General features: G+C 44.6%; 1 protein-coding gene across 1 annotated transcript in view; it reads left to right on the top strand.

The window, feature by feature from the left end:
• The first annotated feature begins 1319 nt into the window (after positions 1–1319).
• Positions 1320–17517, top strand: part of LOC138473718 (dual specificity protein phosphatase 13A-like) — a 44700-nt gene continuing 28502 nt past the window's right edge. Inside the window, exons 1-3 of the mRNA XM_069612194.1 lie at positions 1320–1513; positions 8332–8546; positions 13544–13764. Of these exons, the coding sequence (XP_069468295.1) occupies positions 8338–8546; positions 13544–13764 (430 nt within the window). The 5' untranslated portion in view covers positions 1320–1513; positions 8332–8337. The remainder of the gene's footprint in view (positions 1514–8331; positions 8547–13543; positions 13765–17517) is intronic.

Here is a 17517-nt window from a genome sequence, read left to right as displayed (position 1 = left end):
CCCAAGCACTTAAGGGTAGGCGCAAGGGGACAGGCGTGGCATATGACTGGTTTCAAATGTGCCGCTTTTCAGACTTCGTATAGCAACGCTCTGCGGTCCTCCATCCTGTCAGTCACACATATCCCAGTAGACTAAAGGAAGTGAAAGGGCTAACAAACACACTTAAGGTGCTGCATATATACACTCATTTGATCAAAAATATGCAGAATCAAAGCTCCCAGTGTGTCCTGGGTAAGGGTTGATATGTTGTGCAAATACATTATTTTTAGCTCCTATCATTCTTTATGCCTGTACATTATTTTTAGTTTTATTCTCCCACTATAAACGCAGGACTGCAAGTTCCAGGTTGCAATTTGATGTGGGCTTAAAGCCCAGGGTGGTTGAGCAGATTAAACTTGCCATTGGGCGACTAGAGAAGTCTTTATTCTCCCTTTGGGTAATTCATGTTGTATAGCTTCACCTGGAATTAGTCATTGCTTGATGTAGGCAGGCATCCTATTTTGAATTATTAGCAAGATTAACTCTGCAGCTGATTTTTTGTTTAAACACAATAGAAAACACAGGACCTTTTAGAGTTTCTTAATCCGCCTGCTTGAGCATACACCAGTGTGCTACCACAGGTGGGAATTTTGCTTCGAGTTGCAAAATGGCCCCCATCCCACTGACAACGATTGCTTTGCCTTCTGGGATTTCAGAGTAAACAATCCAATGGAATGGCCGGTGGCCTGGCCACTCGAAGTGCAGCTCCTGACACATAATGTATGGCTCATGAGGTTACTCTCTCTGGAGAGCCCCCTCCCCTCTTAGTCCCCTCCACTCCCCCCACCTGATTCATCAGATTTTTTGTAGAGGGAGGACAACAACATCTTGCCGCCATCACTGCTGCATGCATTCAGCCCAAATTCACAAGAGACGCATTGGAAACACCAATATGCTCCCCTCCCCACAGCCTCAATTTTTGCTTTCAGACTTCTTTTTAGAAGTATTGCTAGTACTTCCGGTCGCATATGTATATTTACCACAAAAAATATCAAAATCTGATAAATGAAACGCTTGAGCTCATGCTAGGATATTCCTCTGGGGCCTAGTCTAGGCTGACTTCCATCCCATCACTGTTTAGCTCGTCTCAGCATTTAAAGGACAGCCATATGCGGATCTGTTATGACCACGCACAAGAAGGGACCAGTCCAAACCATTGCCCAGCGATGGCCCAAACATGGCCTGACATACAGATAGGCGGGCCTGAGCGAAACACACATTGAGAGGACAGCCTGGGCCGTGACTCAGGTGGCAAGTCAGCAGTGATGGCTGATGACATCACAAAGCAGCACTCACCTGACCTGCAAGGCCCCACACTCAGGCCCCAGGGGTTGAGGAGGGGTCAGAAGAAGGGTTATTTGCGTTTTGCTTAGCATGGGTTTGCCGAATTGTAAGTAAAGGAAACTGGCAATTCTAGAGCTATGGTGGCCGTTCTCATTCATTGCAAGGACTGGAAGTGACGACGTACACCTGAGTAAGTAACCTTGGCCAATGTGAAGGGAGGCAGCGCTCGAGTCTCTTAGTCCCATGGAGGATGGCTGGTGTTTGACGGGGTCGCTTCCCCAAGACAACGGGGCATTCCCATGGGGAAAGAGAGGCATTCTCCAGTGCCTCTGGAGGGCCAGGCCGTCACATATTGAACAGGCCTGACCATTCTCTCATGGGACCCCATTACATATTGTGCTTGATAGGCTCAGACTGGGTTATAGGGTAATAGGGCATTGATTGAAGGGAGGCCCAGCGTGCTAGTGTGGCCCACTTGTGTTTGATGAGTTCATTGTGCCACTAGTAATTGTGACCAGTGTTACTGAGAACACTTTCGTTGAAATACACAATGCGCAGCACATTTTATAAAAACTCCCCCTTGGGTACTACTTTGTTACGAAAGGAGCGAATTGCCATTTGCGACTGTGGGCTACTTTTACATGGGTGCCCGTTGCTTGCGATGCCCCGTTTTCTGCATTCTTTAAGCATATTTCTTAGCAGAAGTTAAGGACGACTTAAAATGTTTGGCTTCATATTAAGAAAATGGAAATACTTTTCTTTATTTAACTGAGCTGTTGTGGAAACCTCATTACCAAAATGACATTCGCAATCTAAAGCCATTTTAACAAATCAGCCCTGCTTAAGAAATATTTGTAATTGCATATACTGTTCTGTTTGAAACCTTACACCTGTCTCAACAGCAATGCCCACAGCATTCTTTACCACATGTAACCCAAGCTGTGACATCTATTACCTGTACTATACCATTCTTCTAACGCCGTGATACCTGCAGGTCTGGGTGCTACCAACAAATGCGGTAAATACAATAAAAAATAAATAAATAAATGTAGGGCAGTCTGCAAAGTCAAGTATCTCTACACACCAGGGTGCTGAGTAGCAGGAAGACCTCTTAACACCTCCTATGACCTCCTATTTTATGACGTGCAGGGTAAAGGGATAGTGAGTGCTAAGACCGTTAGCTAGCATGGAGATAACTGGAACGGTTATCTAGACACTCTGTTCAGATTAGTCATGGCACTGCAGTGTATGGTGCAAAGGGTAAGGGGCACCCCTGGCTGGGGAACAACGATGGGAGGTGGGCGCTGTAGAACAGAGACGCTCTTCTAAACAGATCCGCCGGACTCCAATGTTTCTGACATGTTTCAATCAATTTCGATGAAATCGTTCCTTTTTTTGCTAAAATTACTTTATGAACGTTTTAGAATGTTAATATTGAGAAAACCTACAAATTAAGGATTTCAAACAAATTAAAGAGGTGTAACATTTGACTTTGGCGTTAGACACCTTCAGCAGGTGCAATGGCTCCATGGCTTATTTTACTGGCTTAGAATACATGTGTCACTATGTTGATGTCGAACTGCCCCAGTCCCTTACTGTGCGTGTGGGTCCTTTACACTGCCCTCCCCCGGAAACACTTGACGAAGCACAGCGTTCCAGGAGGTAGCAATTCTAGACTTCATGGGGAATTGGCTTCTGGGAACAGCTAGCCAACATGCTTGTGCCCTGCGACTGACACCCATGGAGTAATATTCACGCATTGCACACGAAGTAACCCGTGTTGCTGCGCGCATATCTCTGATAACGCCCTGACTCTGAAAAGGCAAAGATGCTGCCTGGGATCGGTATCAAAGAAGTGATGGGCGAAGAAGTGGGGGCAACAAGACACAATACAGTGAATGATGGAAGCGATTCTCACAGATGGAAAACATGCTAAAGCCATGAGGAGCACTTGTGCAACGAAGACCCCTTACCCTTGGGAGAGAAACTATTCCACAGGCACGCTATACAGTAAGTGGCTTGAAAATCAAAGGCCTACCCGATCAAGATGGCAACAAACTAGAAGCTTGTCATTGGCGCAAAGGTGCATTAGTTACTACTGTAAGGCAAGCTTCAGGGTTTTTAGAGGCACTCGCCTGAATGTGGCTGTCTTTGGGCCAGGTGGAATGAGGCCTCAGAAAGAAAACTGGAAGGCAGATCTCCTGGTGCATATGAAATCATATTAAAAAGTTAGACTGAGTGAATAAACATAAAGAGAAAAAAATGCTGAGTGATGACTGTATTTTCGCAGAGGGAACTTGTACCCAGAAAGCCAGTTCATGTATAAAAACAGAGCTAATTGTGTAAGCTTTTGCATCGACATATTTGCAAAAACGTTTGCCTGTCATTCATCACGTGCCAGCCTTTGCCAGCATAGACTCACGAGATTGGTCGGGTATTCAGAAACTGGGGTATGCAGTGAGAAAAGCCTGCATAACTGCAGCACACCACCCCCCCCCCTACCCCCCTTTGTGCTGTAAGCGCACACAGTGTTCTCCAGCGTCCTCAGAAAGAATGCAGCACGCAGAATCCTGTACCGCATGAATAGATTTCCAATGCACGCGTTTCCATGCAGCGAATGTTTGGAATGCAGTACTCAATGTATTCATCACTTCTGCCCCTGGCACCTGCATGACAAAAGTTGTCAATGGGTAGCTGTGCTACCAATCAGCCTCCAAGTGACAGTGACGTTAAGGCTTGACATGAGAATTTGCCAACATGGGACAAACAATATTGACAACTGATTGTAGAGGTGGCTCACCTAATGCGTGTTGAATGTTCACCAGTTATCAGAAGCGGCTCAGGGTTGAAATGTATGTAAATATCCTAACATAAATAAAAAGCAATGCGCCTTGTCATGACTGAATTGGGGTGTTTCTGGTAACCCCAGTATCTGACAGGTAACTTCCAGGTTTGCACCTGGATTCACCTGCTCGCTTAGGAATGAGTAACAATAGCAAGAGGACAGCTATTTATTTATTTATTTATCCATTTATATAGCGCCTTAGGCCCATGGGTAAATGGGCGCTGGTACAAACCGAACAACAAACAAGTCACACAATAAACAGAAACGCATAACATAGAAGGCAAAAGAAAAACAATTGCCATACACACCAAACAGATCCGGTCACATTACTCAGGATAGAAAACTTAACAACACAGCCTGCAGTTTTAGCACTTTTCATGGGAACAACTAATACTGAGTAAATACTTCATAGTCTAAGCAACCGAAAGAACGTTGACTTCACTGCATAATCGACCACAGTTGTAAGGGTAGATGAAACATTTGACAGATTTTTACAAATACTCAAAAAATAGGTGAGATTACCTTTCCACAGCCCACAACTATGCAGTCCCTATTGGCCTGCGAGCACCATTCATCCACCCGCACCCTATGGAGAACCTTCAGGTCACATGATCTTAGGCACCCAAGCCCTATTTTATGATGCAGCCATGCCAAAACTTTATTAGTTATCTTACATAAACATATCTCTAGACCCCATTAGCAGAATCTATGCCTCTTTGCTTATCGCTGGTTATCATCACACATTGTTGCATGCTCCCTTTATAAGTTGGCGATCTGAAGCTGGCATGTTTAGGAGCCCGAATGAGATAGTTCCTTTGAACCCAACCTTTCAAGTTCAGCAGCGGAGGCGTTTGGGATAGTCCTCGCTTTCCGGGACGGCGAGCAAGGGTCCGAGGTGAAGTGAGACTTAACCCAAGGGCTTAGAACCAGGCAAGAGAGCGGAGAATGTCAGAGTATCTTCCACTTTCCAATAGCTCTGTGAAGTGATGTGAATTGGTGGGAGAGGAGGGCATCTATACAGAAGGGTCCCAGATTAGGTGTGTGCAAAGATGTGCGGTAGCAGCCCATGAGGCAGACTCCCCCATGAGAGGGCTTGGCCTCTTCATGTTGTGGTGGATCAGGGCAAGATATCAACTCTTAGAAATCCAGTGGAAGACTTCGATATTCAGTCTGTGTGCGAGAGGAGACAGTCTCCTGATTGCGGTTGAATCCACATCACTAAACACCTCCAGCTGGAATGCAGCCAAGGAGAGGCTGCTGTGTGCCAATTCCCAGATTTCCACTGCCAGCTGACAGAGCCAATCGTTTTGAGCCAGAAAAAGGGACCTTCACCCATAGAGGTGACGTCTAATGCTTTGACCTCCTGATCGCTGAGGCTGTGAACATCTAATAAACCAAGTGTCTGTTGTCCCTACTGAGTGATGTCTGCAAGACCTGTTTTCAGGGAACATAAATACAGAAGTTCAGCAGCACTTTGAGCTGAGGGTCTAATGTCACTGGGAGGACAGTTACGCTGCCATCCTCCTAACTTTAAGTCTTGCTTGCGGAACTGCACGGTCTTAGGGGGGCTATCGCCCTTGGTAACTGCTCTGTGGCCTCTACAATAGGCAGTGGCTTTCCTATTCCCTGATAACGCCTTCAGAGGACCATCGATGCTCAGCTTTATGCACAAAGAGAATCACTGCGAGGAAGGGCAGTTTCTCAGAGGCCCGCAAAGCAGATCTGGGTCGATTGAAGTCCCGACTTGCGCAGTATATCCAACGATAGCTGGATGCTGCTGAGGCTAAGATGACATAACACTTCTCTGAGGAGCCCTTTGACTTGGGAGATGTTAACGTGCACTCCATCGCATCTATTTGTACCAGAACCATAGCAACGATGCTTACCGCCCCGGCTAAGTTACCTATGATGCTACTATGGATAACCTGCCCCCTACATTTGCAGAGACGTCTTTCAGATGTCTATTATTGCCTTAACCAGGAAAATGCCCTGAATAGGCCTTCACTTCGACCAACATGCTTGTGCTTGTCAAAGACAAACCATGTCAATTTGCAGTGGCCTTTCCATATGGATGCATGCACATAAGAGGTTTTGCAGTTCTACTGAGCCAATATACTAGGACAACAGAATTTGACCAAGGATATCTGTTATGAAACTCTCCAGTTAGTAGAACGTTGGATTCTGAAAAGGTATACCGTTTGCTCAAAAGCCTTCTGTCTTTTGAAGCCTGCAAAGTCCTTGGCTCTGGAACTCCCTGGACGAGTTGTGTGACATCCAACACAAGGAGTTTTGCTAGTTCGTTTTACAAATTCTAGGGCATCGTTCTGAACTTGTAGCAGATAAGAGGGGGTGAAGGAAGTGATCCATGGGCAAAAGCCACGGTTCACAATCAGGAGTATTAATGATTTGTGGGTGCTCTGGTCTAATCAATGGTAGCGGATGGTGGTGCTCCTTTCCAGTTTGCAGCGCTGCAGGATATACTATGCTCTCAAAGAAGGTGGGCAGGCGTCTTGTATTCCTGCTCTGAGCTAGAAGAAGACTTCAAGCGAAATCAAGTGACTGCATTTTGGGTTGGAATTCTAATTGACATCTTCTCTGGCTTTGCAGACTAATAAACAAACTGGAAGGTCAGTATGATCATGGTGGCACGGGGACAAACAGATATGCTTTGGCATTTGCGTTGCCATCTTGCATTGAGTAACACACATTGAGGGTTACAGCCGATGCACACCATCGAACAGAACATTATCGACCGCAAGAAGCAAAGCGCAAACTTATGCGCAACGATTGGATGATCACAATGAAGGACAGAGCCACCTCTTGAGATAACATAACATGTGAATTGGTGGCTAGAACAGTGAACCAACTGCCAACTTACCTGAGTATCTTCCCAGACAAAACTATCAGGTCATTGTTTATGAAACTACAGCTGAACATTTTGCCCACAAGATCAAGATTAGTCCGAATCAAGCAACTAGATCAATCATTACAATTCTGCAGGTTTTGCAAAATTGAGAAAATTGCTGAGACAGTCCAACATATAATAATGGAAGGCACCGAGCTACAACAAGAGAGAGCAGTCTGTAGGAATTACTTTAAAATCAGCAACATTACAATTGGCGCCGAAACAAGATGGGCGCAGATACTTCTAGGACAAGATAAAAGACTGGTCTGCATTGTTATTCAATTCTGGCTCAAGATAATGAAACTGGAAAATGAAGAACTTTTGACCCATGAAACATAATAACCACCAACGACCATCATCAAATATCAGCAATTCATACTAATAAGTACTATCAAAGAGCATAACCAAATTTCGAATCTTGTAAAAGGACATGGTAAATAATAATGCAATGAGTCTTTTAAAAATGAAAAGTTTCTATGTAAACGATAACATTTTATAATAAAAAAAAATAAAAAAAACATTAACCATGTTCTCACATTTCTGAAAGAGACTCACAATTGTATGTCAAACATGGATTTCTTTGAAGAGCCTTTCTGCTGAGCCACATTTCGTTCACAGTCATTCTTCATGCCACTCACATGTTGTGCAGACTGGTTTGGGTGAAATATTGACAGGGAATACGAATGCTTACATTTCGAGGACACAGGCCCTGGAGAAAGGAGGTTCTCATATCAAGAAGTGCTATCGAACATGTTGCTCTCTGCAGGCTTAGACCCTTCATATGAGGTGGGATTTATGGGGAGGCAAGATAGTGGTGGAGAAAGACAGAGTTGGTGGGGCGCGGGGAGGGGGGCACAAGGTGGAAAAATTGCAAGTGGAGGATAGACAGGTATTTCTGTTCTGCCAATGTTCGTGCCATGTATGATCCTCCAGCCACTTTTGATCAGGGCTATACGGTTTGTAGGGACTTAGACTGCAGTTTGGTGGGTCAAGCTGGGGAGCAGGGGGCACTTAGTTGGATCTAGAAGGCCAGTCTCATGGTGTCGTACGGTCTACACTGTCCATGCATGTAGGTATACTTAAAAGGAAAGGTATCCTTGTTGTATATATTATAGGGTGTCCACCTTTGCCTGGTTAAGGTCCTGAAGGTGCTGTCAGGGATGGTCTGCTCTCAAGTCATACATTGCTCTTCTGTAAAACTGCAATGAGTTGAAGTGTTGGTTCCTTTGCAAGAATAGTGTAACACTTTGTTTTGCAGCATACCATGAGTTGTTCCCGACCTACCGGCTGCTCCAGCGGCAGCAACAGGTGTCCAAGATGCGGCAGTCCCACTGCCCCCACATGCCCACCTCCACCATGCCCGAGGACAGGCAGCACGCCCAGTCTCTGTGACCTCGTGGACCTGCTCGAGGGAGGCAACGGCCCTCTTAACCAGGAGGATGAAGTCTGGCCTAACCTCTACATTGGAAATGCGTAAGAACAACTAAAAGGCTTACTTTGTACAAAGTCATGAACAGGGATCCTAACCAAAGAACGATTGCCACATTCTCCTACATTTCCTTTAACCATGTTTCTCTGTTAAGTCCTTTCAGGGCACATGTGCTCAAACTGTGTGTGTAGAAGTGACCTAACTCACTTCTTTACGCAGTCTCAATGCATTTACGTGCATATACTATCCTCTAAGATCCGCTGCCCCCTAGGTCCAAATGTAACAGATGACAATGCTTGGAACAGCCAGGCTGCAGGTTTATTGTGTATCGTCAATGGCTTCATTCTGCGTTTGACAATGCTATAAAAAAAGGTGGTAATTTCTTTACCACAATTCTTTGGGCGGTAACGAATGATGTCTTTTTACCACACCGCCAAATTACGAGTTTGACCTTGAAGGAGGGGATTTACCATCAGCAAGATAGTAGAGCTTAAAAGTGTCAGATTTACTGTAGGCTGATTTACCAGCCATGAGGGCTCAAATCGAGGGTACATGTGGGTGGACGGAGTTCACACACTTTTTTCAGAGGGTGGACGCTGCCCCCCTCTGGGTATTTTAGAGGCTGTGTGTAAAATGAGCAAAAACATCCTATCTTTTTTAAACTTCTGAATTTACGCCTGCCTCAGGACTCAAACCATGGTTGCCAAGTTTGCTGGGCAGGCACTGGGATGTATTTGATTTCTTTGAATATATTTCTCCTACTGGAGATTTCAATAAATCCATTTTCCCGAAAAACCACTTCTTTTTTTAAATGTATATTTTTTTTAATTGGGGGGAGACCCCTGCAGTCCCCCTAACCATTCCCCACCGTAACGTATACCCTTACCCCACACTCCACCTATTATGCCATACACATATACCATTTCCCCTACCCTTTTCGGTGAAGTGGATTCGGTGAAATCACATTAGGGGAAATGGTATTAGAAGAAATCAAGGGCAATGCAGGCACTTCACCACTGCCCAGATAAGCTGACTACATGTTCCAGGGAAAACATGGTTATTGATTCGTGGAGTTTAAACCATGCACACATTTTAACGTTTTCAAAACACTATTACAAGAAAATATTCTCTCGGTTTTTTGTGTGTGTTGATTTTATGAAAGGCAAATGTCATTCGTCCTGTGCAATTTGTATGGTTATGCAAAACCAATTGAATGAAATTTGCATATTTCACCTTGATATGGCAATTTCTGGGCTACGTCACGTGCGATTGTGCATGTTGATGAGGCCCCCCACTTTTCTTTTTTAGGACTTCTTTTTTAGGAATTGAAGCCTGCACCCCTGGTATATCTGCCAAACGGGGATCGACACTGCCATGCCACCACTCGTTATCTGGTGGTAAACCCGCCAGACCAAGTGCCAGTAACAGTAAACATGTTTGGTAGTTCCACAGAAATACCAGAAGAATACTGTAAACTTCTTAATCAGACCCATGATTCGATTTGATCAGGATCATTGCCACGTAAGCCACTTTATTACATGTGCTTGTTGACAATGACGTTGTTTCCTGGGGGAAATAACCCATCTAGAGCGTAATTGCTTCTCGTCAGGTAGAATTATTTTGGCCAGTGAGAGATGAAATGCTTCCAGGGCAGCCTGAGCGTAATTACTTTTGGGTCAAAGTGCTTTCTTTCAATATATTCACTTCTGGGTCAAAGTTTACTTGTGTAACTTTTTCCTGGCCTCTCGTGTCTTGCTCTGCAAAGGCTATGTGCCTTCTTCAGGCCAGAGTGCTGTTGCATTGTTCCCGAGGTTACGTTGTAGTGATTCTGTGGTTACTGTGAGGTTTATAAGGACTGTTGCTCCTGTGATACTTGCTCTCTCTTGTGACTCTTCTGTGGCAGACAATTGCTTGGAGAACAAGAGTAAAATATGTTTACATCATCCGATGTTCAACACATAGTGGGTTCCTTGATGACAAACCTTAACTTGCTGCCCTCTCTGAGTACCACTATCCCGCTCATTCTTTCACTCCCTCCGACTCTTGTCCTCAACCCTGGAGCTTCCCGGTTATTGAGCAGTTGCTTCTACACTCATACTGCTGGTTCAAACCTGTTCCCCCTCTCCTACAATGAACCCCCCACACACCAGCCCAATCACTTCTCTCCTCTCTCCAACCCCCCACAAGCTATTCAGGACCCCCCAATGCATCCTCACCCCTGACCACTCTCCATTGCTTCTGCTCTTTGTAGATGACTGTGCTGCCTGCTTCTTTAACTACCTCTCAGAAATGTGTAAAGCCTCACTACCCACATCTCCCTCATCCATCCGCTTAACCACCACCACCGAATCTGACCCCTCCATCCTCTCTGATGTCCCCCCACCACTTCAGACGAACGTTTACCCATCCTTTCCAACGCCAACCGCTCTTGGTCCCGCTCTCCCTTTTGAGCCATAGGCTGTCAAGGACCTAGCTCTCCACATCTGCTAGAACCTCTCCCCTGTCATCAACCTCGCCCTTTTCAATCATTTATTCAAACATTGATGCAAAACTAGATATTGTATTCCATCCTTACAAAGATCATAGGAGAACAGTGTGAAGTTCAACACGTTCCCTTGGGTAGGCACAGATTGACACCAAGGCCTGTTTTTGTATTTTTGTAATGTTGGCATTGTACTTGTATCTTATCATTATAATTTGGTGATTTTTATAGAGCTTGTAGATGGACCACTTCTAAGCTCTGTATTAATCAGTGTTATTATTACCCACCTTTGGAACTCGATTCATCGCCCTCTGAGAGGCCTACCCAGTGACACCAGGGTTCCAAACTTGTCACATCACATTGTCCCTTTGCCAAAACTAGCATGGTGCACCTGAACTCTCCATCCAGCATACCAATGTTTGCCAGAAGTTATCGTTGTATGCCCAATAACACACCCCATTAGGAAGGTGGTACCCTCACATGCCTAAGGACTCATGCCATTTTCTGGGTACTGCCATTCTATACTCAGTTACTGTCACCATATACCAGGTTTTCCATTTAAATTCTCATGCGCTCACACCCTTTGGCAAGCATTGTTTTACTTTCTCTAGGTGCGCTGATCACATGGAAACATGATTGCTTTGCCTCATAGCCTACCCACCTCTTGGTCTTCCGCTAAAGTGCTTTGAAGTAGTTTCTAGGCATTCTTTCGAACCTAACCTCACTTAATATAGCTGAGAACTACCTTCCTTTTCACCAACGCCTAACTCTTTCCTGCTATTTCACATCCATCCCCCATTCTTCTTCTGGAGCACTGGGAATGACCAACTGAAGAGGGCTATTGGCTCTTGCTACACTTTCAATTGAGAGCAAAATTGTTAGAAAAATACATCATGGCAGCAGCCATATACGCGCTTGCAGAAGCATTATCTAGGAGCGTGCCGTTTATTTGGTTCCATGTAATAATGTCCCCACAAAAATATCGCCATGCAAAAATATCGCCAAAAAATGGCTGTTTTTTGTGGGGACATTATTGCATGGAACATGCGAGGGATGCCCCCGCAACCCACAAGCCCTTTTTTTTTTTTTTGGCTGCCCCTATCCCCTTATATATGGTCACCCATATAATATCGCCACAACCTTTTCCCGGCGATATTATGTACGGCAACCATATATATATGGGGATATAACCTGATACCGTTCATTTAGCTAATGAAGAAAAACATGAGATAGAACACGAAATCCTGCTGAAGATATTGGTGTATACGATGTCTTCTTCTTAATTTTAAGTACAAGTCAGTAAAATAGTACTTAAATTGCAATGATTACATTATTTTGTAGTGGGGGTGCAGTGCGAGGTATCAGCAGTGGAGGAGAGTGGGGGCGTATACTGGTGTTTCGCCGTGGGCGCAATATTGTCTAGAAACTACCCTGCGTAACATACATCAATACTATGGTTAAACTGAGTCTGCAGTGGAGCAGCGTGAGGGAAGGATTGATTTGTGTGATTAAATAAGTTCAGAGTTAAGGGGTCATTTTGAGCTTGGTGTAAAATGCTTGGCATGTCTTAGGCCCTCACCATGGAATATTGATTGTTTTCTAAATGGATGTTAAAAAGGCACAGGAATAGTGGAGGTCCTGGGCTCCGATGCCATGGTGTCCATCTACGTGCATGGCATTCAGCATTAACACAAAATGGGTGGATAGCTCAGGGACAACGCATAGCAACACAGTTTCGAATCCCGGTCTCGCGCTCAGAAACTCGTCTCGTCTCCGGTATTAAGCGCGTTATAAAAGAACAATTATAATTATAATCTGTATGGATTTCGTCTGGTTTTTACAGTTGTGAAAGACAGCGCAATTGCTAGGAATTCCAGCATCTCTGCCAGCCGGTGTGGACAGTCTCTGCAGGTGGAGATGCATGTGTATTTGTAGTAGGGAGCTGGTGGAAGAGCAGCAGCGGGCTTTCCACTCTGCCCCACAGATTCATGCTGCAAATCCTTTCAAAACGTCACATGTCATATCTCACTGGCCTAGTGCTTGTCTCCGCATTTACAGTGTGATCCGCCCATTTTTAAAGGATCAAATTCAGTGAAATGTACAGTCCCAATTGTGCCAATCCAGTAATCTGTTGTTGAACTTGAGTCGGTGGGAGCCAAAATAATATATTTCACACTATTGATGATAGTAGTTAAAGGTTTTTTTATTCGCAAATGATTTGTACTCTCTACACCTGTTTCACCCCTTTTTAAGATCAAAAGGGTGAAACAGGTGATCCTCAGGAGAGTTGCATGTCCTTTTGCTGTAAATCAAAGTGTTTTTGCTAGTTGAGTGTTTATCCTTTTCTTAATAGAGATAAAGGAAATACTGCAGGGTCCAGTTTAAAATATTCACTGGCCGTGATTTCAGTAGAAAGAGTGGAGAAAAGTTTGTGAGCGGGAGAGGGATCAGATTGTCCCTATCCAGGAGCATCAGGATAGTTGCAACTTTACATTGTGCAAGCTTTGTGTTGTTATGTTACACATGTTTTTCCTGCTAAGACTGCCTTCTTTTCACTAGCTATGCAGCGATGGACAGGGACAAACTTCTGTGCATGGGCATCACACACATCCTGAATGCGGCCCACGACACAGGGGAAGTAATGACTGATGCCTGCTTTTATAAGTCCATGCCCATCGCTTACTATGGTTTGAAGATCCTCGACGACGACGACTTCGACATCAGTCGCTTCTTCTGCCCGGCTGCCAAATTTATCGACCAGGCACTTAGAACACCAGGAGGTAAGAGGAGCGGGATATTGGGAGGTGTGGGGATGTGGATGAAAGGCTTGTAAAATGGCGTCTGCGGCCGTGGACTGTTGACAGAGATGCAAGGAACGCAACGGTCGGCATGGCAAGAAGGCTTTAGCCTCTGTTTTAGAGATCTCTGTGTATTCTACAGGTGACTGGCAAGGACGACACCGCACTCCATCTTGTGGGGACAATAACATGAATTCCATTTAGCTGAGTAACAAGCACATCTATTATTTAAGTAGCAACTAACAATTTATGTCCTAGGTCTGCTGTAAAAACATTCAATTTTATTGTCATAAATATGATATGGGTGACATATAACCGATCTGACTCTTTAAGTTTCTCTCTTTACAGGTATTTATTTAATGGGAGAATGGTTTGCAAGTTCAATGCATCATGAATGCCTGCTATGACACCCCTGGAACTGTCCATTTCCCTGCCTCTCTTCTTCCAACCCCAAGGCAGCCCAGTGTTCTCTATTCTGCACTAGTATTGCTGGTTGTAGCAGCGACCCACAGCAGTGCAGAGAGATGTGTCAAACGTGTCATCCCAACTTTTCATCTCAAACAGTACTTCCATGTTTGGGCAGGACAAAAGATATTTCTAGGCACAAAAAAAAACAATTGCTCCACATTTCTTCCGTCCTCCACACTCTCCCTGCCTTGCCAATGAAGGCCTCATCAGTTCCCCAATTTCACCCACCTGCAGCAGAGCCTTCTTTATTTCCCCTCACTTTAATCCCTCCATACACTCTTCCTCCATTTCTCCCACCACCCATTTTTGCAGCACTCACCCGTCTTCCTCCAATCTCAGCACTCTTGATCTCTTATTGTCACTTATGCTCTTGCCCACATGTTTCCTCATGCCATGCTTGCACCAACCACGCCCTTACATGCTTTCATTGCCCACACTCTGCCTCTATTGCCAGTGCTCTGACTTGTTTAGCGCCTTCTTTCCTTGCCCCGCACTCCTTCATTATTGATGTTTTAAGTTATGATAATAGAGTGTCAACTCTGGCAAATATAAAGATCACTATTACTTAGCATAAAACAGCCCTCTCCCTCTTTCCCCACACTCTAGCTTTCCAACACTCTATCTTCCATGCCCATGTTCCTATTCCCCTGCCAGGAGTCTCCCTCCAAGCCTCTAGCATGTCCCTCCGCTCACACACCCTCCCTATCCTACACTAGACCCACCCCCGAGCCCATCTGTCAAAACCAAGAGACTTCCTGACTTGTCGCCTCCGGAAGTCAGCAGGACTTGAGAAGAGTGAGTTACATGTGAAACAGCACCTGATGGGCCATGGGCTGTACCCAAGCCTTATCCGCTTTTCAGGGGCAGCGTCTACCAGCCGTTTCCACTACCACTAGAGCAGATCAGAGTTGCTTTTAGAACATGTAATGGGGTGGAAAGGCTCTAGTATTTCACCAGCACAACAACAGAGAAAACAAATCAAACATTTTGAGTTAGTCGGATCAAATTCCAAAGAAAACTATTTATACGCCTTATAAAGACCTCTGCAGGGTATCCTAGTCAAAGCATTTGCACTTTGAAATTTTCCCAAAGTTAGGACAATTTGACTTAGTTCCCAATGTGACCTATCTTTAATGAAAAACGAGTATCAATCATTATGTTATAATGTGCCCCTCTCAAGATACAGCCAGATATGTTTAACCATTTACAACCAGAATGAAGCACCAGTTGCAACCTTTCAAAGACACAAGCTTAGGAAAATGTTGTTTAGCTCAGAATCATTGCACAAGATGGCCAGAAATGTCTGAAGCGATGAATGCGGCCAATGCAAGTCATTAGGAATGTGTAGGCAGCCGAGGATGTCTCCTTTCCAGGAACGCAGGTAGTGGTTTTGCTTTTCTGGGGGGACCCCAGCGACCTCTTGAAATATTATTAATATAATTCGTGCAATTTCTTTTAAATGTAAACACACACTACCTTTTGACAGAGGGCACCTCCCTTTTCAAAGTGAGTAAGGTTTAGGGGTTCTTGGCCTCAGACATGTGAGTCACATGTGAGACAGCACCTGATGGGCCATGGTCTGTACCAAAGCCCATCCCGCTTTTCAGGGGAAGCGTCTAACCAGCCGTTTCCACTACCACTAGAGCAGGTTGGGGCTTACCATCCCATTCCTACAAGATATTGAAGGAATGGGATGGGTTAACCTAGAAAGCGTAAGAGGAGCAGAAAACCAGAGACCCACACTAAAGAGGTCCATGGGGAAAGGCCTACCAAGAAATGTCCAGAGTTCCCTGTAGGCCAATCCACCACTGATACAGATCAGCTTTCAGTTTAAGGTGAAGCTACAAAGATGGCGCTTTGCCTTTCCCTTAGCTGCCCTGCACAGGGCAGACACACCCAGGCCATGGAAGCTAGTCCAGATTCCCATGCAGGAAGTACAGTGGTCACAGGAAACCAGTAGGACCAAGCTCCCTTTTATCGCGTGTGAAGTCCACTTGCATGATGGTTTCCTGACCACCTGACTGACCATGGGCAGAGTTTTTGATTCTTGACAGAAAAGCACTTTTCTTCTCCTAGACCCCGCACTCAAAAGGAATCTCCTTTCAATCCAATGTCCTCCAATCTTTTTGGCAGAATGGTGTGGCTAATAGTATTAGGACCAGCAATGAGAAGGAGCTTTACAAAGGCTGTTTTGATAGACTGAGGGACAGCTGCTTGTGCAGGGGATGTGTAGATGTGTGGATGAGGGATGGAAGCACAGTTTTGCATTATTCTTTTGTAGACGTTGAGAGCATATGGGCCTTCCTTCAAAATGCTGGATTGCAACTCATTGACCATTGGTGGTAAAACGTGTATCTAGCAGGGTTGAAAGCCTACCAAGTGTTGTTTCTATTGAGGTGATGTGTGGTTTTGGTAAATTTTCAAGCATATTGAGCATTCAGGCTTAATATAAAAAACAGCATATAAAACGCGTGAAAGATCGTTAAAAACACTGTACACGTAGGAACAAAATGGTATTTCAGCAGAGAAATGATATTGGTGTTCCTCTTTTGTTCGGGACTTGCCAAATGTTGTAGTTGTTTGGTGAGGCAGTGGGTGTCTAGTCAAATGGTCTACAGACAAATCGTCGACAGAGAAATGGTCGTCACAATTTGGTCGACAGGACAAATGATTGAATTTTTTTTTTAGTTATATATATATATTTTTTAGGTTTTTGTTTAGGGAAAAAAGGGGTTTTTAGCAAAAAAAAGGGGGTTGGGGGTGACCCCCCCCAAAAAATAAAAAAATGTAAAAAAACAAAAAAATAAAATTTGATCATTTCACATGTCAACCTTTTGGTGTCGACCATTTGTCCTGTCGACCATTTAGATTCGACCAGTTGACCTACAGCCAAGGCAGTGGAGTCACAGAGCTCTTGGGATGGTGTTGGTCCTGTGTTACAAGCTGAAAACTTTTTCAATTTGGGGAAAATTTAGAACATTTCTCCCTGGCCTAATTACAGCAACTCTGTGGTGTACATTATGGGTTTTTTTTTTTTTTTTTTTAGCTTTGACTGTTTCTGCTCTGTAGATCCTGAGCTGTTGGTGGTAAGCCATGTTGTCTGATGATAGGTCATTTTCTCTTCAGGTTGTGCAGAGTAGCTGTTTCTTTTTTGGGACGAATCGGTTTGACGGTGCACCATTTGGCGACTTGAGGGCCATACTGTCTAGGATGTTTGATATCCATGTGTAAATGTTGATAAGCTGCTTGTCTGGTTTCCAATCGCGG

This window comes from Ambystoma mexicanum, chromosome 8 (assembly GCF_040938575.1).
Source record: "Ambystoma mexicanum isolate Mex_15411 chromosome 8, UKY_AmexF1_1, whole genome shotgun sequence".
Taxonomy (NCBI): Eukaryota; Metazoa; Chordata; class Amphibia; order Caudata; family Ambystomatidae; genus Ambystoma; species Ambystoma mexicanum.
Note: the sequence above shows the minus strand (reverse complement) of the source record. Positions and strands in the feature narration are given on the sequence as shown.